At 52.8% G+C, this 26,879-nt stretch overlaps 1 protein-coding gene across 1 annotated transcript; it reads right to left on the reverse strand.

Moving 5' to 3' along the window:
* Positions 1 to 3,033: 3,033 nt before the first annotated feature.
* MCM5 (minichromosome maintenance complex component 5) lies at positions 3,034 to 26,853 on the reverse strand. The gene is made up of 17 exons (XM_005567462.4): positions 26,787 to 26,853; positions 26,396 to 26,570; positions 23,055 to 23,181; positions 22,846 to 22,974; positions 20,670 to 20,842; positions 18,868 to 19,023; positions 16,834 to 17,000; positions 15,090 to 15,261; positions 13,882 to 13,993; positions 11,920 to 12,063; positions 11,488 to 11,553; positions 10,926 to 11,102; positions 9,892 to 10,004; positions 7,789 to 7,917; positions 6,361 to 6,503; positions 4,200 to 4,327; positions 3,034 to 3,384 (listed from the first exon to the last, which is right to left on the reverse strand). Exons 2-17 carry the CDS (start codon positions 26,560 to 26,562, stop codon positions 3,283 to 3,285), a joined length of 2,205 nt encoding a protein of 734 aa, XP_005567519.2. The 5' UTR covers positions 26,563 to 26,570; positions 26,787 to 26,853; the 3' UTR covers positions 3,034 to 3,282.
* Between the last annotated feature and the right edge of the window lie 26 nt (positions 26,854 to 26,879).

Here is a 26,879-nt window from a genome sequence, read left to right on the forward strand (position 1 = left end):
AGCTGCTTAGGCTTCCTGCCTGACACCAGTGGCCCACAACGGGTATAAATTAAGTCATATGTGACTAAGGACAGGCAACATGGTCTTAGTTCCCAAATCAACACAGAGGTGGTATCCGTGAATGGAGAGAGAAACCAGGTAAAAGGACTCCATCACGAGCAAGCTTGTCTGCTCTCTCCTTCCCAGACCCGGAATTGGAGAAGGGGTGGAGCGGCTCTCATGGTGGGAAGAGAAGAGACCCATGCAGCCAGGAGTAGAGTGGGGCAGGGAACGCAGGAGAGGCTCTGCCTCTGCGCACACGAAGGCATGAAAAGGTGAAACCTGAGATGGCAGAGGCTGAGGCAGGGAAAACCACAGGCACCCAGACCTTCCTGGGAGCACCTCTCTGGGGCCAGACCCAGCTGCTCTGATGTCTACCCTCTCAGTTAATCCTCTCAGCCACCCCAGGATGGAAGGGCTACTTTACTGCTGTGCCCTTTCTACAGATGACAGGAGGCTGAGGGGTGAAGTGCTGTGCCCGGCAGAGAGAAATGTCCGCTGGGCTGCAGCCTGTAGCTGATGAGGGTAGGGACAGATCTGAGAAGACAGGCCTACGGGAGACAGGTCACAGGTGAGGGAAGAGCTCAGCCACCGTGAGTGGCAGCAGCAACTCGGGAATCCAGCCCCCCTGGCACTCTCCGCCTCCCTAGATGTCACTGAGGCCTGCCTGGAGAGTCCACTAAGCCAGCCCCCACTACTACTCACAGCCTGAGTGCTCCCCTCTCCTGGCCTCCCAATCCTTGCAAGAGGCTGGCTCTGCTGGTCTCCCTTCAGGCTCTCCCCTCAGCCTTTGCTTCCCCGAATGAGCAGCAGTTTCCCTGGCCCCGGGCCTCTCTTCATGCTGCTGCCCCGATCTGGAAGGAGACTGGCACAACTGCTCCTCCTAGGAGCTCCCCCACCCACCACAGCAAAGCCAGTTGGGTCCCCTTTGGCCTCTCAGTCCTGTGCCTGCCAGTCAGGCCACCTACCCCTGGGAACCTACCCCTGGGTCAGCCTCCCCCACCTAACGGGCACCTGCCTCCCCCAGGCCAGGACTGTCTCTGCCCAGTGTCCCACTCAGACCGGGATCAGGGACTGCCCAGAGAGCATGTGGCAGAAAAGATGACATGAGTGGGGATCAGAGCCACCAGGTGTGAAGCCTGACGCTACACTCCCTCACTGTGACACCTGCCTCTCTGAGCCTCAGTTTCTCCACCTGTAAAACAGAGGTGACCACAGCAGCACCACCCACCACAGGGGTGGAGAAAAGGCCACCAGCAAAGTTGCCGCTGCAGGGTGAATCTCATGCGAGTCCCACACTCCACGAACAATCTGGACAGGAAGACCTTGGGCCTGAGATGCACACAAGTTCCCATCTGAGCAAGATGAAAGGCTAGCAGGAACCGGAGATGCGGCCTCGAGCACAAAACCTACAGCGCACCCAGTAAGGTTGCCACCCCACCAAGAAAACAAAAGCTGTTGCAGACATTCTCAACATTATCCAAAAAGAAACGGGCTTTGAACATGAGTGAGTCAGAGGAAAGCTGATTTAGCTGCTCTCATCTCTCCATTTCCCGGAACAGTATGGAGTCAGAAAGGGCTTTGAGCTGCACACATCTTCTGCACAAAAATACACTTGTGATTCAACAATGACCACACGGATGCACCAAACTTTCTTGTATTTTTAGAAAAATCAAATAATCTTTCTTCAAGTTTGTGTCATTTTTACATGGCAATTACTTTTAAATACCTTATCTAGTAATTAGAAAGCTTCGCAGATTTCCAAATTCATGTTTTGCTTGACACTTTCTTTATATTTCTAAATGTATTTTAAATATCAAATATTTTATTTCACTGATTTCTATTTAATTTTATGAATCCTAGCTTTTTTTTTTTTGAGACGGAGTCTCGCTCTGTCGCCCAGGCTGGGGTGCAGTGGCCAGATCTCAGCTCACTGCAAGCTCCGCCTCCCGGGTTCACGCCATTCTCCTGCCTCAGCCTCCCGAGTAGCTGGGACTGCAGGCGCCCGCCACCTCGCCCGGCTAGTTTTTTGTATTTTTTAGTAGAGACGGGGTTTCACCGTGTTAGCCAGGATGGTCTCGATCTCCTGACCTCGTGATCCACCCGTCTCGGCCTCCCAAAGTGCTGGGATTACAGGCTTGAGCCACCGCGCCCGGCCGAATCCTAGCTTTTTTTAACACAACAAAACATACCAAGTCAGAGTGACTTTCTGAAATTAGGCAAAGTGACCAAGACACTTGGCAACACTCCTTCCTCCAACATCACTGTCACTAGTGCTTTCTGTCATTCAATCCTCACAACTCAGGGTGAGGAACCCCCCCATCTCCAGTTCACTGAGAAACTCAGGCACAGAAAAGTGAAACGTCTCGCCCAAGGCCATACAGTTACACGTGGCCCACCAGGAAAGAACTGGCTGGAGTCCTAGTTCCTGCCTGGTGGGCCACTACACTCCCCTCACTAACAGCTGCTCACCGACCCTAAGCACAGCCCTGAGTACAAAGTTCCCAGTGAGCCTGGGGATGTCTGGGCTCTGCTGGGGTCCCCTCTGGCAGCACACAGACTTAAGTCCATCTGACTCTAGAACTGAAGCTCTGCACCTTCTCTAAGCCGGTTCTGGTGTCAGCCTGCTTACAGATGAGGAGACTAAGGCATGGAGAGAGTCAATGAATCCAAGCAGTCTGACCGCGGCACCACGGCTCGCAGTCCCCCAGTAAGTTGCAAAGGGGACAGGTGAGGCGGATCAGACTCACACATTTTGAGAAGCACTTCCCCACTCCCTGGTCTCACTGGATTCCCAGCATCAAGGCAGTGGCTTTAGGAGCCCCCTTAAACGGATGAAGAAACCGGAGCACTAAAGTCACGTGACTTGCCCGGAAGTCTGAGTGGCAGACCCAAGTCAAGACACCCAGGTGTGTCTGGCTCTGTTCCCCCATACTTACCCTGCCATGAGGGCCCGATGGAGGTGACAGGTCACCGAGTGCACAAACCCACAGATACCCGAACACATCGTGGCTTTATTATTAACAGATGCCAAAAGCACACTTGCCAGAACTGCGCTAGAAGCGGTCGCCCAGAGGCAGCAGGACACTACAGCTCCTTCCTCTGGGGCAGAAAGGAGGGTGCCTGGGAAGTTCGAGGACTGCAGTGGGGAGGTAGAGGTCCCGGCAACATTCTCAATGGCAGGCAGCGGCAGGAGGGGCGAAAGGCGTGGGCGAGTCCATGAGTCCAGGGAGGCGGCGCGACTCACTTGAGGCGGTAGAGAACCTTGCGCTGCATGCGATGCTGGATCTCGCCGCGCCGCAGCATGAGCTGCAGCACCTTGTGGATGGCGTGCTCCGGGTATTTCTGTGGGAGCACATGGCTGGTTGAAGGCGCGTGCTGCCCGAGGGGACCCCATCAGAGTCCAGACATCCCCAGGCTCACTGGGAACTTTGTACTCGGGCTCCTTTGAACTAAAGGGCCCACACTTCCTGAGTGCCTACTGTACACCAGACACTGAGGCACACAGACGCTAAGCTACTTGCTCAAGGTCACAGCAATTAAGTGGTAGAGCTGCGACTTAAGTCCATCTGATTCTAGAACTGAAGCTCTAAACCTTTCTCTAAGCCTCAGTCTGCTCACCTGTAGAAAAGCCCGGTACCACCCATTACATATAACTGCCCTGAATCAAAATGAGATGATGTCAAGGAGCAGAGACCGGAAACTAGGATTGCTCCTGAGATTTTAAAGGTGACAGGTTCTCCAGAGCATCTGGAAAATCCCATCTTCTCTCTATGGGGCCAACAGCACCCTCCTCAGTGGGCTAGAAAGCTCACCCTCATGGCTCTGCCCCTTCCCGCTCCATGAAACGCCCGCCAACGGGGAAAGAACAGACAGGAAGGGCTGTGAGGAACTTGTATGGGGTTTCACCAGAATCCAACCACCTCTCCTCTCCTCTCCCCTCCCCTTCGTGGGATAGAAAAAATACCCCCACTCCTGCTCCTGATGATGTTCCTAGGGAAGGAATGATGGCTAGAAGAGGTCTGAGAAAGGGACAGTTGTCCACCCTACCCCCACTCAGGGCCTGTCTGCTGAGTAAGACACCAGTGCTGAGTGGGTGGGAACCAGCAGAAGCCCGGCACCCCGTGCGGACTCACACCCCCACTCTAAGGCAGGCTCACCTGCTTGGTGAAGTCCTTGATGATGCTGTGCTCAGACACCTGGGAGCCAATGGCAAAGCGGCGCTTGAGCTGCTTCTCGATGCGGCTCAGCATCTCCTGGTCCTCCTGGCTGGTGAAGCCCTCCACCCCTGCGGGTGTTGAGAAGTGAGGCAGCCGGGGTCAGAGGGGCTGGGACAGTGGGAGTTCTTGGAGAGAGACAGCTTCTAGCCCAAGAAGAATAGCCTGAGCCAGGCCTTGAAGAATAAATCAGAAAAGGGCACCAAGTGTGCCAGGGTGGTGCAGGCCTGACTGAGTAGACAGGACACGGCACACATGTGGGGACACTCCAGCCAAGCACAAAGGCACAGAGGCAGGAACACACCTGTCTCATTCAAAAAACAGCCCAGTGGCCGGGAGCGGTGGCTCACGCCTGTAATCCCAGCACTTTGGGAGGCAGAGGCGGGTGGATCACGAGGTCAGGAGATCAAGACCATCCTGGCTAACACGGTGAAACCCCGTCTCTACTAAAAAAACAAATACAAAAAATTAGCCGGGTGTGGTGGCGGGCGCCTGTAGTCCCAGCTACTCGGGAGACTGAGGCAGGAGAATGGCGTGAACCCAGGAGGCGGAGCTTGTAGTGAGCAGAGATGCGCCACTGCACTCCAGCCTGGGCGACAGAGCGGGACTCCGTCTCAAAAAAAAAAAAGCAGACCAGGGCCCAGTGCAGCAGACATGGCCAGAGTGTCACTAGGGACCAAGTCTTGCGGGCCCTTGGAGGTCACAACAGGACTCCTTTTGTTGCTGGAGCAGGTTAGAGAGAGAGTTGGAAGGGGCCCATCAGTGACCCAGGAGGGAAGCCAGGCTGCCCTGGACACATCTACGACGTGCTCTGAGGAGCCCTCGGCAACCAGGAGGCTTGTGACTTTCAATTACTGCTGCAGAGGCCTTGGGGTTTCAGCTAAGGAGATGGTGGGCTCATGGTCAAGAGGTCATTGAGAGAGGAGTCTGTGAGGCAAACTCCTACACAGCCCGCAAGACCCAACTCAAATTATCACCACTCCATATCACCCCTGCGCTCTGTGCCTGCAGCATCCCAGAGGCCTCCATTAGCAAATGTCTCATGTGACAGGAAGTGTCTCCAGGGCAGAGGCTGAGTCTTCACCAAGGGGGACAGGAGGAACAGGCCCCACCCACCCCATTCTTCACCCAGTGCCTCCCCACTCAAATGCACCAAACCTGCTCCCTCCTGGGGAAACTGACACTTAGCGCTGCCTCCACCTGAGCAGCTCTTCCCACAAGGAGCCACCCTGTCCACTTCATGCAGCTCCCTGCCTGGCATCACCTCCTTGCAGAAGCCATGCCCACTCACTCTGTGGGAAAGAGCACGCCCTCCTTTTCCAACACACCTGGACCTGCCATCATCTCCCTCACTGCCCTTTTCACTACCTACACTGGCATTGGTTTCCCTACTGTCTATCTCTCCCCAGCTAGAATGAGAATGAGAGCCCAGGAGGGCGGGGACCTTGTGATTGACTGCTCTTATACTCCCAGCACCTAGAACAGTGCCTGGCAAACAGTAACGCTAACGAAGTATCTGCTGGGTGAAGAACAGATTTTCCCCAGCGTGGCCTGGCTCATCATCGGTGCCTGGGGCAGTCTGTTGAAAGGTTGACCTCAACCAGACAGTATGGCTTATGGCGTGGGAAGCGCTGGCCTAAGGGGTCAGGAGATTTGCATTCCAGTCAAGCGACTGTGATCTTGGGCACCAGGTAAAGGCCCCTTCAAGTGTCACCTGTCTCATTTCTAACATGGGAAGGACTGACTGTTCACCTGACTTCCAGGAGGCAGCTGTAAGGAAAAATGCAAAAAATAGCTCTGGAAGCACTGAAAATGCCGATGAGCCCAAGAAGCAGAGCGTCAACTGTTGTTCTTAGCCAGTGAGAAGGGTAATTATCATCAACGACCTGGGTCGAGGATTGTGTTCAAGGATCTGGAGAGAAGCTGCTTCTTCCCATCTTGGAGGAAACAGCAGTGGGGAGAAAGGAGAGGGGTCTTATTGCAAAAAGAAACTCAGAGAAGCAAGACACACACTGCAGGCCCCCAGCATGCCAGAGCCCTGCCCACAGAGCTCTGAGCCAGGGAACCCAGAGCAACTGAGACCATGTCCCCTGCATCTGCTCACCTGACAGGGTACCAGACAAGGCAGCATCCAACGTGGACACTTGGAAGAGCCGCAGGGCCTCCTCCACATCTGCCTCTGTGGCGAAGGGCTGCAGCTTCATCTTGCTGAGCGATTCCGCGATGCGCACAATGGCCTCCAGCTGCCTGTGGGGGCAACAGCGCGCTCAGGGTAGCCTCGGTCTGCTATTCCCTTCCTCCCCAGCCACCCTGTTACCAGGGAGGTGCTTGCCCAAAGTGTTAAGACTGTGGTGGAGACTGGTAGGTGTCCCTATAATCCATCTCCCTTTTGATCTTAGTCATAGCACTGCAATTTTTTTTTGAGACAGGGTCTCGCTCTGTTGTCCAGGCTGGAGTGCAGTGGCATGATCATAGCTCACTGCAGCCTCGAACTCCTGGGATCCAGTGATCCTTCTGCCTCAGCCACCTGAGTAGCTGGGTCTACAGGCACACACCACAATGCCTGGCTAATTTTTTATTTGTTGTAGAAACAGGAGTCTTGCTATGTTGCCTGGGCTGGTCTCAAACTCCTGGCCTCAAGCAATCCTCCTGCCTCAGCCTCCCAAAGTGCTAGGATCACAATGTAGGCCACTGCAACTAGCTTGGAAACCCAGTTTTTAGACTGGCACACAGCAATCCACTAAGACACATCCAGACATCTTTTGTACCAGGTTGTATTTGTGACCATACTATGGCCAATAAGTTGTAAGCCCAAGCATTGTGTGGGAATTCATGAAGTGCCCTTAAAAAGGGAACCTCTCTTTCCTTCCTCTCCTGCTGCCTGGAAGTGATGGCTGAAGTTCCAGCAGCCAACTTGGACTAAGAGTAAGGGGGAACTTGAGAAGTCCTCACACCAGTCCCATACCATCTTCCTCCAGACAGTGCTACAGAAGAGAGAAATCAACTTCCTATTTCTTTAAGCTACTTTATTTGGATTTACCATTACTTATAGCCAAATCCATTTCCAACCAGTCAGTGCTGGAGACAGGATTCAAACCAGGTAAATCCCAACTCTTACCCACTGTACTGTCTACTAAGTCACAAGAATGAACAGAGTTAGGAGCTAAAAACACTGAGGGTCAGAGAAGCAATGAAATTTCCCTATAGTCACACAGTGGGCTAGAGGCTGCGACCCAAGACTCCTGACTCCTAGGCCTGGGTCCATCCCTCCCTTCAGGCTTCCTGCAATGGGAGAAAAGCCAGGCCAAATTCAGACAAGAGGGGTCCTGGTTTGCCCAGCCTTAAATCAAGGAAAACAGATCAATGAGATCAAGGAGGCCATAGCTTATGCTCCAAAGGGACTCTTCCCGCCCAGAGCTACTGTGGGCCTGTGCCAAGTGAAAAACCTGGACACTGCCCCTGGTTGCCAGGCACACCCTGCCGTGTAAAGCAAGCCCCACCTGCCCCGGCCCCGCCCTGCCCGCCTGCTCACCGCACAGTGATGGGGATGCTGGAGCGGCGGTCACTGTCCCTCTCATGCTGACGGGCCCCGCTGCGCATGATGATGTAGCGGTTCTTCAGTTTCTCTGCAGCTTCTGCTGAGAGCCGGGGGCCACACTTCCTGCAGGACGGGAGGGAGAGGCTGCTGTGAGGCCAGCAGGGACTCTTAGGGCACCTACCCTTTCCCCCAGCCCTCTGCCGGCTTCCAGACATGCACCTTCCCACCACACCACAGCTGCCCACTCACATGGGCTGGAAGACAACAATCGGAAGAGATTTAAGTGAAATCTGGCTATGGGCAGCTGCCACAAAGATCAACACTGGGGAGAAATATGGGTGCCTCTCTTAGAAAACAGGTGAAGAAAAGCCAGGCACGTGTGCAGGGTGAAAACCACCTCTTCCCCGTTGTTAGACGTTGTGTGGTGTCTTGCCACAAGGTCCCCCATACATGTAATTAACAATGGCACAATCACAGTGGCATGGAGGCCCACTAGGTGGTGGGCTTTGCAGCAGTCTCAAACTCCTCCACCCAACACATCTGAAGACACGACAAGCTGATGACACCCACAGGAGGCTTGGCAGTGACTGTAGTCCAGGGGCTGGGAGCACCTCGGACTTTCCTGGGAGGGTAGGTGTGGGGAAGTCTGATCAGCATCTACCCTACCCCATCCCCTCCCCTCTAGCCCCCAGGTCAAATGACAATCACTGATATACCGAAAGCCTTAGCTCAACCATCCTAAGGACATGGAGACTGAGGCCCAGAGGGAGGGAGGGAACTCCCCAAGGCTACCTGGGGACTTAGTGCAGAGGGAAGATTAGCATCCAGGGCTCCCTGACTCATAGCTGTGGGCACAAGCCTCTCAAGACTGGGCCATACAGAGCTCAGACTTGGATGAAGACCCAGGGACTATCCACTCACTGTGTCAGAGGTGCTGAATCAGGGATCTACCAGGCCCCCACTGGCAGTGCACTCAAAGAGCCCTCGACCCCTGGGTTTTAGCTTCTTCAAAAGATCACCAAAGCACTGTACGCCAAGAATCTAAGCACTGTGGTCAAGAGCACAGCCTCTGGAGGCAAGCAGCTGGGTTCACATCCTGGCTCCACTACCTCTGGCATGTGACCTTGGACAAGTTACTTAACTTCCTTTGCCTCAGCTTCCCCATCCACAAAGGGAAGGGAATAATAGCACACCTAACCAGGTAGGTTTTGGGGGAGGGTTATAATTTATTCATATAGAAAGTACTGAATAATAGTTCAGAATGCCTGGCACAGAGAAAATAGCGTGTGAGTGTGTGTGTGTGTGTGTGTACACATACATATATATATTTTTTTTGAGACAGAATCTCACTCTGTTGCCCAGGCTGAAATGCAATGGCATGACCTCAGCTCACTGCAACCTCTGCCTCCTGGGTTCAAGCAATTCTCTTGCCTCAGTCTCCCGAGTAGTTAGGACTATAGGTGTATACCACCACACCCGGCTAATTTTTGTATTTTTGGTAGACACGGGGTTTCGCCATGTTGGCCAGGCTGGTCTCACACTCCTGACCTCAAGTGATCCACCTGCCTTGGCCTCCCAAAGTGCTGGGAGTACAGCATGAGTCACTGCAACTGGCCAGTGCTATGTATATAATTATTATTATTGAAAATGTGAGAACAATCAAGTTGTAGCTGCCACTCACTGAGTATTTACCCAGGGCAGGACTATGTCAAGCACTTATTAGCAAACATCGGCCTGGGGAAATCAAGGCTCAGAGAGGCCAACCAACTTGCCCAAAGTCACACAGTGAAGGCGGGTATGACCCAGAGCCCATGTCTACCATGTCTACACTTCACTGCCTCCCTGCATGTCAGACTCGAGGAGGTCTTCAAGACCATCTAATCCCACCTGCTTGGTGTGGAGATGGAAAAACTGAAGCCAAGAGCCAGTGAGCAGTGCAAGGTGAGAAGGGAGCAGAGCAGATTCAGTAGAGCTGAGGACCTCAGAACAGCAACATCTGGGCTGTTCTTCATGAGGAGGAGCAGGACAGGGGAATGGGTTCTCCCACCCAGGGAAGCTGGGCAACCTCACCCCCGTGGGCCTGCGTCCAGGACTCACGCTCGGCAGTAGGCAATAAACTTCTTCAGCTTGGCCAGGTCGATCTCGCCCTCCACGGCCTGTGTCTGTGTCAGTGCGCTCACGTGCAGAGTGATGACATGCTTGGCCAGCATCTGGGGAGCAGAGGGGATACTGAGCCATCCCACAGGCCCTCCCAAGCCTGAGTCCCAACACTGAGGTGGAAAAGCCAGAAAGAGCTGATGGGGCCCTGGCATCAAGGAGCCAGAAAGGGTGCTGAGAGCTCAGGCGTGCTCAGCCTGTTTGCTCAGCACCAGGCCCTTGTTCTGATGGGCGCATCTGGATTCTCCTTTAGAGAGAAGTTAATACTCCTTGCTTCTCTGTCCTGGTCCATAAAGGGGTGGGTACAGCTTGTCCACCCCAACCTGGGGCATGTATCTGCTTCAAGGATGGATACTTAATCTACCCAAACCAGTGGGAGTCTACCCTGGGACTTTTGCTAGAAGTACTGGAAAAGAGGGGGCCTCCTCTTTCCTGGGGGCTGTTAAGTTACAAGCTAATAGGACAAAATCTTATTTTGTCTTTGCCACCACAAGAGGAACAGCTGCCCAAGTACAAAGATTCCACCAAGGGAAGCAGAGGAGAAAGGCAGAGATAGTTGTTTGAAAATCCAGATCTACCTGGGCCTTAAGCCGCTGGACTTCTCAATTCTATAAACCACTATGTCCTTTTCTTTGAAAAATTTACTAACCAGAACTGAGGTTCTATTACTCATAACCCAATGTCAACTCCTCTATTTCACATATAAGGGACTGAGGCCCAGGGAGAAACTGATTTAGCCCGAATCACACAGCTTACCACTCACAACAGAGGCAGAGCCAGGCCTCAGGACTCCAGACCCCTACTTCAATCCTCTGCAGTCCACAACAACCGCCCTCTCACGTGCTCCCCAATTTCACAGCCTGACAGTCAGGACTTCACCAGCCAAGGCCCTTGTTCTCCATTCTCCTCCCCACACAATCACAAGCCTGCTTGGAGGCAGGCCCCATGGCCACCAGCCCTGCCCCTGGACGCACCACATCCCTCTCCTCATTGTGCTCATCCTTGACAATGAAGATCATATCGAAACGCGACAAGATGGTGGGCATGAAGTCAATGTTGTCCTCCCCCTTCGTCTCATCCCAGCGTCCGAACACTGAGTTGGCAGCAGCCAGGACGGAGCAGCGTGAGTTCAGGGTGGTGGTGATCCCGGCCTAAGAGGCAACAGACGATGAGAAGTGGGAGGAGATGGCAAAGATGCCTTCTTACATACACGCTTACACACACACACACACACACACACACACACACACACATGCTTATACACACACACACGCTTACACACACACACACACATGCTTATACACACACACACGCTTACACACACACACACACACATGCTTATACACACACACACATGCTTACACACACACACACACACACACACACACACACACGATGAGAAGTGGGAGGAGATGGCAAAGATGCCTTCTTACATACATGCTTACACACACACACACACACACACACTTCCAGGCCTGGGCAAAGCAGCCTGAGGACAGCTGGGCCAGGCTGGGCTCTCCATGGAGGGCCACTCACCTTGGCGATAGAGATGGTCTGCTGCTCCATGGCTTCATGGATTGCCACACGGTCATCTTCTCGCATCTAAGTGGAAGAGAGAAATGTCATCAGACCTACTGAAGTGAGGGAGCAGGGAGCAGTGGCAGCAGGAAAACTAACGGCAGGCCCTACTCCTGAATACCAGCTCCATGCAAGGCCAATGGCAGCAACCAGGTCACCTCTAATCACAGGAACAACTGTGTGGGCTTGCCTTTCTTCTCCCCACTCTTCAGATAAGGGAATTGAGGCTTGGAGAGGTTAAGCAACTTCCCACAGTTACCCTAGAGTGACAGGCCCAGGGATTGAAAACATGTCTCTCAAGTCAGAGGTGATTTCTGCTGGCTGAGCACAGGAGGTCACATACCCTGGTGCCACCCACCATTTGGCTACTACCCATCTCATTAGACTCACCTTGTCAAACTCATCAATACAGACGACCCCACCATCAGCCAGGACCATGGCTCCACCCTCCATGATGAAATTCCGAGACGAAGGGTCCCTCATCACTGAGGCTGTCAGTCCAGCTGCACTGCTGCCTTTCCCAGACGTGTATACCTGGGGCAGTGGGGAGGTGTCAGGGCCCAATAACAGCTCCATGCTTTGACCCCAGTAAGTCAAAAAGACCCACTGAGGTGGTTATTTGCCCAAGGTCACACATCAAACTGGCTGCAGAGTATAGAATAGGACTCAAGGCTCCAACTCAGTGCGTCTCCCTCTGGAAGGGGAGGCTGCCCTGGGCCTTGGTGTGCCCAGATGTTCTCCCCGCTGAGGGCATCACATCCATGGTTCACCTGAGCCTCACCACAGCCCTGTGACACAGTCTTGTGGGGCCCGGCTCACAGATGAGCAAACTGAGGCCCAGAGAAGAAGAGTTAGCCTCAGGGCTAGGATGAGGACTCCTGACTCCCAGGAAAAGGCTGCCCCCATCGTGAGTCCCTTGTCGTCTCTATATAGACCTACATGCCACATACTGTCAGAGCCCCTGAAATTGGGAAAGTCCTAACTGAGTTGTCCTTAAGTGCAAAATACTCACGATTTAAGACTCAGAGCTCTTAAGAATGTAAAGTATCTCAATAATCTACATATCAAACATGTTGAAATGAGATATTAGATGTAGCGAGTTAAACAGAGTAACTTCACCTGTTTTCCCTTTCCTCTTTCCCCTTCTTCCTTTTAAATTCAAAAGGGGTCTTGCTACGTTGCCCAAGCTAGTCTCAAACTCCTGGGCTCAAGTGATCCTCCCACTTCAGCCTCCCAAGTAGCTGGAACTGCAGGCATGCACACCACTGCACCCAGCTACTTTTTCATGTGGCTACTAGACAATTTGAGAAGACATACATGGGCCGCATTTGCAGTTCACGTATTTCTACTGGACAGTGCCAGTGTGGCCAATCTGGCACTCCTCCTATCTATCCAAAGATCACCATCTTGTCCTATACAACCCCGCCACTCAGATCATGACAGTCAGACCCTCTCTGGCTCTGATCCCCACAGTCCCATTCAACAGTACAGCCGAGGACCCAGCTCATCAGACACGGGTTCAATCACATCCTACGCTAGTGCCACCAGCAGTGAGACCTGGGGCAAGACACTTAACCATTCTGCCCCTGAGTTTTCTCACCCATAAGACAGGGGTAATAGTACCTACCGCAGTTGACATGAAGACTAAGTAAATATATGCAAGGTATTTCAAGCAGTGCCTGGCCCTTCATTTTAGCTATTATTATTATTATTATATTTTTGAAACATAGTCTCACTCTATCACCCAGGTTGGAGTGCAATGGCACAATCTTGGCTCACTGCAACCTCCCCATCCTGGACTTAAGTGATCCTCCCACCTCAGCCTCCCAAGCAGCTGGGACCACAGGTGCATACCATGCCTGGCTAGTTATTTTGTATTTTTAGAAGAAACGGAGTTTCACTATGTTGTCCAGGCTGGTCTCAAACTCCTGAGCTCAAGCAATCTGCCCACCTTAGCCTCCCAAAGTGCTGGGATTACAGGCATGAACCACCATGCCCAGCCAGATTTTAGCTATTACTGGTAACAATATCATTATTTAGCAAATGGATGAACTGGCGCTCAGGGAGACTGGGTGACTTACTCAAAGCCCACAGCCAATCACTGGCCAGGGTGAGACCCAAACCCCATCCTGACTCTCAGTCCAGTGTACTCACCCCCTGCCCCAAACCTACATACACCTGTTGGCTCCTTTCTTCCTCCCATCTCCTCGACCATCCTGACCACAGCCAAGAGAAATGAGGAAGAGATTCTGGGTAAGCAGTCGACCATAGGTGTCCTGGGGGCCCAGAGGCCCTGCCCTGCAGCCTTCCTCCCTGCAAACCAAGGTGGAGAAGGTATCCCAGACCACTCACCCCAATGGGAGAACACTTCTCCACAAACTTCAGAAGCTGGGACTTGGCTGTCCCAGGGTCCCCTAGCATCAGCAGGTTGATGTCTCCTCGGCGAGTAAGTCCATCAGGGAGCCTGGGGGAGGAAGGGTAGATGGATAAGGTGAGAATCCATGAGGGCATCGCATGTCACATGCAGTCACCAGACTGGTGGGCTGGCAGTGTCACCCCAACTATCATGGGCCTCAGAGTTGGCAGCAAGGTAGGGGCTGTGGCCTGAGACCCATGTTCCTACCCAGCTCTGTAGCTCTCAAACCATGCTAGGTCTTGCCTAGCAATAAGGACAGAGCTTGCCTCCCAGAAGAGGAGGGTTAAAGGAAATGGCTCTTATGGCTGTGCTCCGACACACCCAGCATCTGAGTAACGTTCCTCCCAGCTGGAAAGAAAAGGACAGGGAGCTGCCTGTGGGTTGTGCATGGTGTGGCAGAACAAGCACCATGACAGCAGGCTCCTGGTTCCCCTGCATGTGCTGAGAAGCAAGTCCCTTTAGCTCTCTATGCCTCAGTTCCCTCATCCACAAAATGGGCACGACAGCTGCATTCTCAACAGGTTACTGTGACGACTGACTGGGCTTCAGACACATAAAGCACGTAGAAGAATGCCTGTGCATAGGAAGAATACAGTAAATGGCAGCTGCTAATACTATCCCTGCTACTGTCCATAACTCTGATTTTATAGTTTCCAAAGGATACAAAATGTTCTTTAAGAGTCAGGTTTCTCACCTGTTCCATTCATTGGAAACCTGGGTTCAAAAAAAAGTGATTCTCACTCCAGGTACCTGCATGACCCCAAGCTCAGGGTTGAGATTTAAGACCTGGTACCTGCATGACCCCAAGCTCAGTGCTGAGATTTAAGTCCTGGTACCTGCATGACCCCAAGCTCAGTGCTGAGATTTAAGACCTGGTACCTGCATGACCCCAAGCTCAGTGCTCTCCCACTACATTTGCCAGGTCACCAGTCCTCCCCTGGCCAGGGTCAGGGCGTCGCAGAGACAGGTGCGCAGATCAACCACTAGCCAGCTGATGGCAAGCTTGGGGGCTGGCAAAGGTGCCTGGCAGACTGAGGGGCCCAGGAAACACAAGAGTGTCCAGTCCTGATTTTCCAGTAATTATCCTACCACGAGCCCCGTCACCAGCTGCCTCCCCAAACCCAAGGGAACTCAAGCCCCCTACCTCTTTCGGGAGCCCCCAAAGAGCAGGCAGGCAATGGCCTTCTTCATGTCCGTGCCCCCAAAGATGGAGGGGGCGATGCTCTTGGAGATGACCTCATAGACATTGGGGAGGGCGGCCAGGCGACGGAACTCCTCCTCCTCCTGCGGGCTCACGGCCCCAGCAAAGCTGCGGCCTGGGTAGGCAAAGCAGGCGCTTGAGTGAGTACAAGGGAGCTTCCAGCCCACTGCCCATCCTGGCACCAGCTCAGGGACCTCCCAGAGGGCAGAGCCCTTAGGGCCAGGACAGCACAACCTGTCTGAGTAAATAGAGATCCCAGCTCTCAAGCCCTCAAGAGTGGGCCTGGTGTGTTCCGGGGTCCAAAAGGTGAGGGCAGGTGGGCAGGGGGGTTCTGAGGAAACAGAGGGCCAGATGGCATAGGACCTTGGAAACCACTGGAAAGTCTCCCCTTTCAGCTGAGGAGTGATCTAGTGTCTTGGTCATGGCAGCATCGCTCACTGGCTGCTGCAGAACACAGCAGGTAGGGGCAAGGTGGAGATGGACACTAGGGAGGATTAACGGTGATCCAGGAAGGGCTGACAAAGGCTCAGAGCAGGTGGCGAAGTGGTCAGATCCTGGACATGTTTTAAAGGTGGAGCCGGCCAGAGTTCCTGAGTGATTAGCTGTGGGGCATGAGAGAAAAGAGCACCAAGGATGACTTGGGGGTTTTTGTCTGAGCAACTGAAAGGGTGGAGATGGGAAGACTGAGGGGAGCCAGTCTGAGGGTGGGGAAAGGGGAGCTTAGCTTCAGCCATGGAAAGTTCAAGATGCCTTTCAGATATCTAAGTGAACATGTCAAGTCAGCAGTTGGTTATTAGTCTGGAACATGGGGAGAAGCCCAGGCTAGAAACGGAAATGTGAGAGCTACTTGCCTGTCAGTGGTTTTAAAGCTGTAATAATCTAGGCAGTTTGTGTAAATGTGGGGTGGGCCATGGACTGAGCCCTGGGGAAGCCACTCCCCCAAATCAACTCACTGCAGCCAGGGGGCTGCAACAAACCTGAAAACCCTCAAAGTGGCCCCTGCTGCCCTCAGGTATAAGCAGGAGGTCCCTATCTGGGCACTCAAGGCTTCTTACACCGCCTGGTCCCTCATCCCCTGGACTCCCACTCGGCCCTCCAGCCACTCAGTACCTTGCCCAGGCTGGGGTCTTCACCTGCTCCTGCCATCCCCTCCGGCCTGGAAGTTCTTCCACACCCACCACTCTTCAAAGCCCAGCTCAGATTAACCTCCTTCCAGAAAACTTTCCCCAAGGCCCAGCCCCCACCTCCTCCTACTCCTTTAGCACCTCCTTGGAACTGCATGATCCACATCTGCTGCCCCTTTACCCACATGTCCCCAGGGGTCTCACTGTTTTCTTATTTCTCCAACTAGATGCTAAGTGCCTGCCCTCCTGGAACCCTACATTTCACTTCTCTTGCATCTCCTGTCACAGAAGTGAAGACGGGGCATTCAGTAATTCCCCAGTGATTTGACCTCAGTCCTTTTGCCTTAATCCTGCAAGTAGGCAAACACCTTCAGCCCAGGAGCCACAGGAAGGACCAACATGTGCAAGTTCTGGGGATCACTCAATATAAAAATGAACGTTCTAATGATATGAGCAACACAAGGATATCCTGGGCTACCTCATGAAGTAACGGGCTGCCTGTTACCAGATATGCAAGCACAGCCTTTTGGCAGGGCTAAGCCAGGACCCCAAAGCCAACTCACCAGAGCCATCCGTATCCACCTGGATGCCCAGGACACGGATGTAGGAGCTTCGGATGCCCACACCCACCCTGTCACGGCCCCTGCTGGAGGTCAGGCCAAACTTCTTGATGGAGTAGATGCCCATGATGGTAACCCTGTTCCCAGGGACGACCTTGTCACACAGGTACCTGAGAGGAGGGGAGAGGAGAAAGGAGAAACGGTGAGATTCTGACTTGGACAGCAAGTCTCTGACTCCACCCATCCCCGGGACGCTCAGGGTCCACCTCAGCGTTTACGCCACAGGCACACGCTGAGCTGGCTCCATCCCCACGGAGCCCAGAGAATGGCCTCTCTCCCCTCATCACTCCCCAGCCCAAGCTCAGCTGCTTGGAGGATGGTGTTGCCGACGGTGACAAACAGAAAGGCAGGTGGTGGCCTGACTCTCACTGAACTCGCTAACTCATTTGTACGCTGGTTTAGAAGGAGGCTTAGTGCCAGCCCACAGCGCCCTCCAAAAGCCCCATCTCCACATGTCTGCTGTCAGCTAGCTGTGTGGCGCCCTTCAGCCTCTCAGGGCAAGCCTTCCTCTTCATGCCCTCCAGCCTCCTTGAGGAGCCACTTGCCCTTTCTGCCTCTTCATGGCTCTGTGAACTCATTTTGCCTCTGGGTTTTCATTTCCTCTTTCAAAAATGAGATGTTGAAACAGGGAAGTCTCCAAGTCCCCTAGTCAGAGCCAGTGTGGTGTGGAGGGACACTTAGTAGCTGTGTGACCTCAAAGAAGTCATTGTACCTCTCTGAGCCTAGGGGGGTGATAAAGTGACCTGCCTCTGATGTTGTAGAGTCAGGTGAGGCAGCAGACATAGAAGTGTTTTATATCATCAGGCGTCACAGCTCCAGAAAAGACCATCACCGTCATTTCATGAGCCTCAACTCCCCTCTTCCCATACCCACTTCGTAAGTTTTCAGGATTCGTGAACTGCTTGGAAAATCACACATCCTGAGGACGTAATCTGCACGAAGGAATTGTGCTTACTTGACATGCATTTTCAAGCAGCCCTCTGAGAGATTAAGGACTGTCCTTATCCCCATTTTACTGATGAGGCAACTGCAGCTTGACAAAGTCACATAATGCCCAAGAGAGCAAGAGCCTGACTCCTACACACTCTGTTGCCACTAATGAAGTTAATGGAAGCTATGGCTCCGTTCTCCTCAGAACATCTGCCTGCAATTTCAGGATATGCAAGCCCAGGTTAGAGCCCTAATCAAAGATCTCAAAACCTTCCACCCAGCTTACTATGGGGGCCCAGGCTCAGCATCCTCTCCCCCTCAGTAGAATCTTTTTTTGTTTCCTTTTTGAGACAGAGTCTCACTCTGTCGCCCAGGCTAGAGTGGAGCAATGTAATCACAGCTCATACAACCTCAACCTCCTGGGCTCAAGTGATTCTCCCACCTCAGCCTCCCAAGTAGCTGGGATTATAGGTGCCTGCCCCGATACCCAACTAATAACATTTTTTTTCTTTAAGATACAGGGTCTCACTATGTTGCCCAGACTGGTCTTGAACTCCTGGCCTCAAGCAATCCTCAACCTCTCCAAGTGCTGGGATTACAGGCATGAGCCACCATGGCTGTTCGGCAGAATCTTAACAGAAAGCCTGGGGTAGGAGGTGGGGTGTCAGGCTGGGAAGAGGCTTTACCAGCTATTGGTTATCTAGCTGTGAATCCTGGGCCTGTTATCCCAGGAAGAACACAGACTTTGGAAAGCAACAGACATAGGCTGAAATCCTGGCTCTCCTCCACACAGGAAGTCATTTAACCTCTCCAAGTTACATTTCCTCATCTGCAAAATGGGGTTGACATGCCCCTGCAGATTATGGAAAGACGAGATGAGAGGAACTTATGGAAGCATTAGGCACAGAGCACGTGCTCTGCAACTGGCCACCTTCTTCCACCCCACTCACCCTGCTCCAGATGACCCACTCCCAACACTCGGGTTAGGGCCACGGCTGGGACATCCACCCTCGTAGATGCCCACCTCCTAGCCCCTGTCTGCCTCACCTGTCGCAGTAGAGCTGCATGTGTCTGGGCATCTCCCCGTGGGGGACTGCATCAGGCAGCTCCTGCAGCTTCAGGGTCTGGAAGTCCACGCATTTGCATTTGTCGGGCATGATGAAGTACGGGTCCAGTGGGCACTTGGGGCGCCCAGCCTGATCTCTGTACAGGGGAAGGGAAAAGAGTCACCAGAGCTACCCAGAGAATCCAAAGCAGGGCTCATTCATCCCAGGAGCCAGCCAGATGTTGCCAGCAGCAATCTATGGGGTCTCCAGGATAAGCTGGAGAAAAGCCCTAAAGGAAGGTAACGCTGACGGACCCAGCACTGGACTAAGAGTCCAGGGAACTGCTTGAGGCTGGGTTCTTCCATTAACTTGCTGAGGAGGCAGACAGGTCACACTCGGTCTTCTTGCAGGGTCTTGGTGTCCTCATGGGTGAAGAAGAGCTAGATCATCAATTCTCTTACTAATGCCCCACTCAAATCCCAAGATCTTTTCCAGTGAGATTCCAAGCACTTCTAGACCATTCTGAGGGTTTAAGCCTCTATGTATCCCTAGGTAATTATGTCATTATTCAGTAAATATTGTAGCAACATAAAGAAGCAAACATCATAGCAAAACCTACTATGTGTCTGGCACTATTCCAGGTGCAGTGGGCACAGCAGTGAATAATATGTCCCTGCTCCTGTGGAGCCTAAGTTCCTATCAAGGGAGGCTGAAAAGACATACAAGTAAATAACCACATAACAGAGTGACAGCTACATGCTGTGAAGAAAAGTAAAAAAGTAGGCAGGTATGGGAGAGACCAGGTGTGTGTGCACCAAACTGACGACAAAGGGTCGGGCAAGATGCCCCTGATGAGGGGACATGTGAAGAGGAGCCTAAAGAAGTGAGGACCCAGACTATGGCGGCCTGAGGAACAGCACTCCCAGTGGAGGAAACAGCAAGGTCAAAGGCCATGAGACTGGGGATAGTCAGTGTATTCCAGGAACAGGAAGGAGGCAGTGCAGCCGGGCCTGGAGAGAGGAGGGGCAGTGAGGCCTGGGGGAGCCGGGAGCAGACCCTGGGGGGCCATGCAGGACTTGACTAAAAAGTACATGACTGGACCACCTGCAGTGTCAAGGGACACCTGGCTGCTGGGTAGAAAACAGACTGAGGGGGCAGAGGGTGGATGCAGGGAATCAAGGAGGAGGTGCCGTGCCACTCCAGGTGAGAGATGCCAACAGCATGGATTGAGGCAGCTCTGCCGTCCCGGGAAGCTGAGGAGGCACCAGTGAAGAAGCCAAGAAAGAGCAGCCAGTGAAGAGGGTGGGGCTCCTTCAGACTGGGGTCAGCAAATGTTTTCTAGAAAGGGCCGGAGGGTGTGTATTCCAGGTTCTGCAAGCCAAGAGGCCACACACTCTGCCTTTGTAGTGCGAAGAGCTGTGGGCAATACTTGAATGAACGATCATGTTCCTGGGCCATAGGGTCAGCAGACTAGATCTGGCCTAGTGAGCAAACCATAGTTTGCTTCAGAAGATTCCAAGTAGACTCATTCTCCTGGGCTGCTTTTCCCTCCCAACCCTGGGCTCCCTACAAGGCTGTCTGGGTATCCTGGTGCGACAGAACTCATCAATGTAGAGCGACACTGTTCAGAGTGTCTCAGAGCCGCAGGGCATCAGATCTGTGCCAATCCCAAGGGCACACCCCTGCCCAGTCCATCCCAGTGGGTCTCTAGAAGCAGCTACAGGTAGTGCTTGCTACTTGTTCTCATCCTTTCTGATCTTCACTCAGGTCACCTCCCACAGTCCTTTTTGGCCACACACTCACGTGTTGCACTTCCTGGGCAGGGCATAGCCCTCCAGGCCAGGGCGCATGGCAATGTTGGTGAGGGTGTTGCGGCAGCTGCGGCACTGGATAGAGATGCGGGTGGCCTTGGCACGGACCGCAGATGCCGCGATGATGATGCCGGGGATCTTCACCAGGTGTGACATCATGTCCGACTGTAACAGAGCCATCGGGAGGCTTGTTGGTTAAGGGGAGCCAGGACACACCTGAGATATGCCAGTAAATGTCCTGGGCAGGGGCCTGCAGGAGGTGGGCACAGAGCTGCAGGGAGAGCCACAGCTCTTCTGTTCAGCTCCAAAACTGCTCCCAGAGCACCCACCCAGTACCAGGCTACCTGGACCCGGGGGTTCACATGGCAAAATAGTTTCGGATCAAATTATGTGATGTATGGGACTTGTTTCAAAAGAACTTCAAGGCCACAAATGAAACAAGATTTGGCCTCTATGGATCACCTGAGGTCAGGAGTTCAAGACCAGCCTGGCCAACATAGTGAAACCCCGTCTCTACTAAAAATTAGCTGGGCATGGTGGTGTGTGCCTGTAATTCCAGGCACTTGGGAGGCTGAGGCAGGAGAATTGCTTGAACCCAGGAGGCAGAGGGCGCAGTGAGCCGAGATCGCGCCACTGCGCTCCAGCCTGGCAACAAGAGCAAAAACTCCACCTCAAAAAAAAAAAAAAAATTTGGCCTCTAATTGATCATTATCAAGCTGGGTGGTGAGTACAAGAGCATTCGTTATACTGTTCTCTTTATATTCTAATGTTTGAATTATCCATAATAAAAAGTAAAACATAAATTCTCAGCCAATCTGCTCCTCCCTATGGTCAGCCCTCGCCCTTCACAAAGCCCCTGGGCCACTAGTGTACAGGACTGGGACAGTCTCTCTCCACCTTGTCTCCATTCCTCAACGCCCTCCTCGGGCTGAACAAGAGAACCCGACATGAGCAGAAGTTTGGCTGGGGCTCTCAAAGAAACCAGGAAGAGGCTGTGGGAAGTAGAAGCGAGGCTGGGGAGGCGTAATTCATGGCTCCATGCCTGCGTCATTACAGTGAAGTGGCCATCACCACCTCAACCTAGCACCTGGTCAGTCTCAGCATAGTGGATGGTAGGATGCAATGAGGGATCCAGCATCACCCACAAGCATTCTTGCCCGGTATGTGAAATCGAAACACCGTCAGGCCTTTGCATCTAACTTCCAGGTTCCAAAAATCACAGAGGGGGAAGGGGCATGTTTTAACCACCCCAAGGAGGCCTTCAGATAAATCCAAAAGGCAGCACATTCTACCGGATAATGGCCCCTGTTTCTTCAGCAAATCAATAATGTCTTTGTGAAAGAACTTACACCCAGAGTAAAGGAAGCTGCTCTGGATTGAAAGAGACTTAAATAATCCAATACATACAATGCCTGGTCCTGGCTGAGACACACAAGCTGTAAGAGGCATGTGAGGTAATTAGATCAATCTGAACCTAGACCGCATATTCAATGATACTAAGAGATCTTTGATGTTTCTGATGATGGTATTGAGAGTATGTAAGAAAACTTTGTTTTTTTCCAGGATAAAGTGTCACATCTGTAATATTTTTCATTTTTGGAGACAGGGTCTTGCTCTGTCACCCAGGCTGAAGTGCTGAGAGGCACAATCAGAGCTCACTGTAACCTCAAACTCCTGGGCCCCTTGATCCTCCCACTTCAGCTTCCCAAGTGGCTTGGACTATAGGCATATGCCTCCATACCTAGCTTTGCTGCTTTGTTTTTGTTTTTTGTTTTTTTGGAGAGCCAGGGTCTCAAACTCCTGGTATCAAGCAATCTTCCTCCCTCGGCCTCTCAAAGTGCTAAGGTTAGAGGCATGAGCCACCGTGCGTCACTTTACTTTAAAATTCTTTAGCAAAAAATAAAAAGGACAAAATAGGAAACAATGCAAAATATTAATTATTAAATCTAGGTGAAGCTATATGGGGTTCATTATACTACTCTCTGCTTTTGGGTGTGTAATTTTTCATAACGAAAAGCAAAAAAAAACAAGAAAAGTTCCTTTTGTCTCCAGGAGGAGACAGGTTCAGAAAGGTCAAGTGCCTTGCTCAAGGTCACACAGCTGGCACTCAGGTCTGCCTGCATCCAAAGCCCTCTGTACCACGCAGCAGCCACTGCCCCCCGACCCACCTTCAGGCTACGAATGCTGGAAGGGCTGGCATCCGACTTGAGCATGACCTGGATGTCCTGGAGCACCTCCTCCCCTGAAGGCCGGGGCCGGGTCACCTCATCAGCTACTTCCTTGGCAGCTTCCTCAAGCTGGAGAAAGGGAAGAGCACAGGCTGTTAGTAGCTGGGGCAGAGCAGCCCTGGGGAGCTCAGGGATGGGGTCCCACTCACCAGCTGCAGGTGCTCGGCTGGCTGCTTGTACAAGTAGTCGGCCAGGTCCTCATCAAAGCTGGCCAGATCCTCCATCTCCACCTCAATCCAGTACTCCCCCAGGTTGTAATGCCGCTTGAGTTCATCCCTGGAGTGGGCACACAGCAGGGTGGGGCAGGAAGGGTGCAAAGAAGAGGAAACCAACACTGGTTGAGGTGTGCCTGCACCCCTGAATCTCCCCACACCACAGCCAGCATGACCTCACCATTCCTCTTCCCAAACACACATCTAATTCCAGATCCATTATTTAACCCCGCAGAGGCTACTCACTGCTGGCACAGGCATGCCCTAAAGAAAGCTCCAAGCCGGGCACAGTGGCTCAAGCCTGTAATCCCAACACTTTGGGAGGCCAAGACGGGCGGATCACGAGGTCAGGAGATCGAGACCATCCTGGCTAACACGGTGAAACCCCGTCTCTACTAAAAAAATACAAAAAACTAGCTGGGCGTGGTGGCGGGCGCCTGTAGTCCCAGCTACTCGGGAGGCTGAGGCAGGAGAATGGCGTGAACCCGAGAGGCGGAGCTTGCAGTGAGCTGAGATCCGGCCACTGCACTCTAGCCTGGGCAACAGAGCGAGACTCCGTCTCAAAAAAAAAAAGCTCCATGGAAGGGGTTCACAAGATAGTCAAAGGATGTTTTAACACTCAGGCCAGTGTGCACAAAACAAACCAGTTCTGTCACTGAAGGACTCCGCGGAGCCTTTAACTTACTCTTGGAGACTGACAATGCACACACCTCAAACTTGGGGCCCAGCGCAGTGGCTCATGCCTGTAATCCCAACACTTTGGGAGGCTGAGAAGGGTGGATTACTTGAGGCCAGGAACTCAACACCATCCTGGGCAACATGGCAAAACCCAGTCTCTACTAAAAATACAAAGATTTGCCAGGCATGGTAGCGTAAGTCTGTAGTGCCAGCTACTGATGCATGAGAATCGCCTGAACCCGAGGTGGAGGCCGCAGTGACCAGAGGTCTTGCCAGGGCACTCCAGCCTGGGTGACAGACTGAGACTCTGACTCAAAAAAAAAGAAAAAGGTACCAGCCTTGCCAACATGGAGAAACCCCATCTCTACTAAAAATACTTTTTAAAAACTAGGTGGATATGGTGGTGGAAGCCTGAGATCCCAGCTACTCAAGGGACTTAGGTAGGAGAATCACTTGAACCCGGGAGGCAAAGGTTGCAGTGAGACAAGATCATGCCACTGCACTCAAGCCTGGGTGACAGAGCAAGACTCTATCTCAAAAAAAAAAAAAAAAAAAAAAAACCAAAATAATTTAAAAAACTGGAGACGCCAAGGCAGCAGAAAACACATCTGCCTTATCAACATCTGGTCAGACTGTTTTTTGTTGTTTTTTTTAAATAGAGACTCGGCCGGGTGCGGTGGCTTAAGCCTGTAATCCCAGCACTTTGGGAGGCCGAGACGGGCGGATCACGAGCTCAGGAGATCAAGACCATCCTGGCCAACACAGTGAAACCCCGTCTCTACTAAAAAATACAAAAAAACTAGCCGGGCGAGGTGGCGGGCGCCTGTAGTCCCAGCTACTCGGGAGGCTGAGGCAGGAGAATGGCGTAAATCTGGGAGGCGGAGCTTGCAGTGAGCCGAGATTGCACCACTGCACTCCAGCCTGGGCGACAGAGCGAGACTCCGTCCCAAAAAAAAAAAAAAGAGACTGAGTTTCACTATGTTACCTAGCCAGGTTTTGAACTCCTGGGCTCAAATGATCCACTGGCATCGGCCTCCCAAAGCATTGCGATTACAAGCAAGAGCCACTGCGTCCCACCCAGATGCTTAGCAGAGCATCCCATAAGACTCCTGTTGCAAGAACACTTTTGGGGACCACTGACCAACGCACAGGCTGCTCCCCAGCCTCGCAGTGTCACAGGCCTGAGCCCCGTCTCCCTTATGTCCAGGAGCCAGTAAAATGGCCAGACTGGCACTGAAAGCCGCTTGCTGCGAGGACACCCCAGACCTCTATACAAGCAATTGCTCCTACCTAGACAGAATGCTTTCTACACCTGCAACTCTGCCCTTAGCTCACCGGTCACCTCAAACTTCAGCCCCGCCCTCCGGAAAACTTCCCTAAGTCCTTTCACTTTCCTCCGTGGAGGAAATGACCCCCGTGGAATTCATCTGTTGGTCTTCACAACTCACTCCCCTGACTTACGAGCTTCTCTAGGACAAGAAGCATGTCTTTTCTTCTTTGTATCGTAGTGCCTGGCACACAGGTGGGCGGTATCAGCTGCTACATGAATAAGTGAAAGCAGGAATGGCTTTGCCCATTTCTGGCCTGGTAAGGCCCAGAGACACTGACACCTGGAAGTCACTCGGCTAATAACGGCCCAATGCTGAGCCTGCAACCGCATGTTCTCTGCATTTTAAAGTCTCAGGGATAGAGGCTGGGCCTGTGAGGATTCTCATGATGTCACAGGTCGTACAATCAACCAGAAGCAGGAGCCAGGTCCAGCTTCAGTGCTGTAGCCCAGCACCCAGAACAGTATCTGGCAGGAAGTAGGGTCTCAATCAATGAAGGTGCAAGACTGGTATAAATAAATGAATGAGCGAAGTGAAGTGAATCCTAACTGCCATCTTCACCTTTTACACCTACAGGGACCTTGAGTTTGTAAAGTCTCAGACGTGACATGGAAGGATGATAGGAAGCAGATGAACAGGAAGAAGATCTGGATAAAGAACCAAACGGTCCAAGTGGCACTGGCTGGTTGCTGGTGGCCCACTCAACAGGTGACTCACCCAGAAGTTAACTCCAGGTACAGATAAAATACACAAAGCAGGCCGGGCACGGTGGCTCACGCCTGTAATCCCAGCACTTTGGGAGACCAAGGGGGGATGGATCACTTGATGCCAGGAGTTCGAGACCAGAATGGCCAACATGGCGAAACTCCGTCTCTACTAAAATTACAAAAAATTATCCGGGCGTGGTGGTGGCGGGTGCCTGTAGTCCCAGCTACTCGGGAGGCTGAGACACGAGAACTGCTTGAACAGAGGTTGCAGTGAGCCGGGAGCAGTGAGCCGGGATCGCGCCACTGCACTCCAGCCTGGCGACAAAGTGAGGCTCTGTCTCTAACTAAATAAATAAACGTAAATAAATAAGTAAATAATAAAATAAAATACACAAAGCCTTATACCAAGGGGTGAGGCTGCCGGGATGAGCCCTGTGAGCCAGGACCGGCTCTTTCCCCCGTCTGGGCCCATCTGTGCTCGGACTGTCCAGGACTCTAGCAGGCTGGTGGAGGCGTGTGTGCGGCCACACTGCAACTGCGAGCCCCGGCCCCGCAGAAGCCGCACCTGTATTTGAAGGTGAAGCCCGTGCGGTCGGTGCCCACTCGGTACTGCCGCAGGAACTCCTTGAAGCGCCTCTGCAGCTGCGATTTGCGGGCCTGCCCCTCGTCGGCCGCGGCGTCGCCCCCGAAGCTGTCGCTGTAGAAAATGCCAGGATCGTCGAATCCCGACATCACTGCGCCTGGCGTGGGAACAAACGGCCAGAACAAGCTGGGGGCAACGCCTGGCACCTCCTCCCCTCCGACGCCTGGGTCCCTGCCGGGAGTCCGGAGCCGAGGGGACCCGGGCTGCGCTCCCGGACTCCAACCCCAGTTCCCGAGAAACCCCTGTCCCACTCCAACTACGCCCAGAAACCCTGATGCCTGCTGGCCCCCAGTCCCAGTCCCACTGACCTCACCTTTGGTTTTCCGCACTTTACAAACCAGGGGAGACGAGAACCTCCACGCTCAGCCGCCGAGTTTCGCGGGAAAAACTAGAGGCGGCGTTCGGA

The sequence above is a fragment of the Macaca fascicularis genome, chromosome 10, assembly GCF_037993035.2.
Source record: "Macaca fascicularis isolate 582-1 chromosome 10, T2T-MFA8v1.1".
Taxonomy (NCBI): domain Eukaryota; kingdom Metazoa; phylum Chordata; class Mammalia; order Primates; family Cercopithecidae; genus Macaca; species Macaca fascicularis.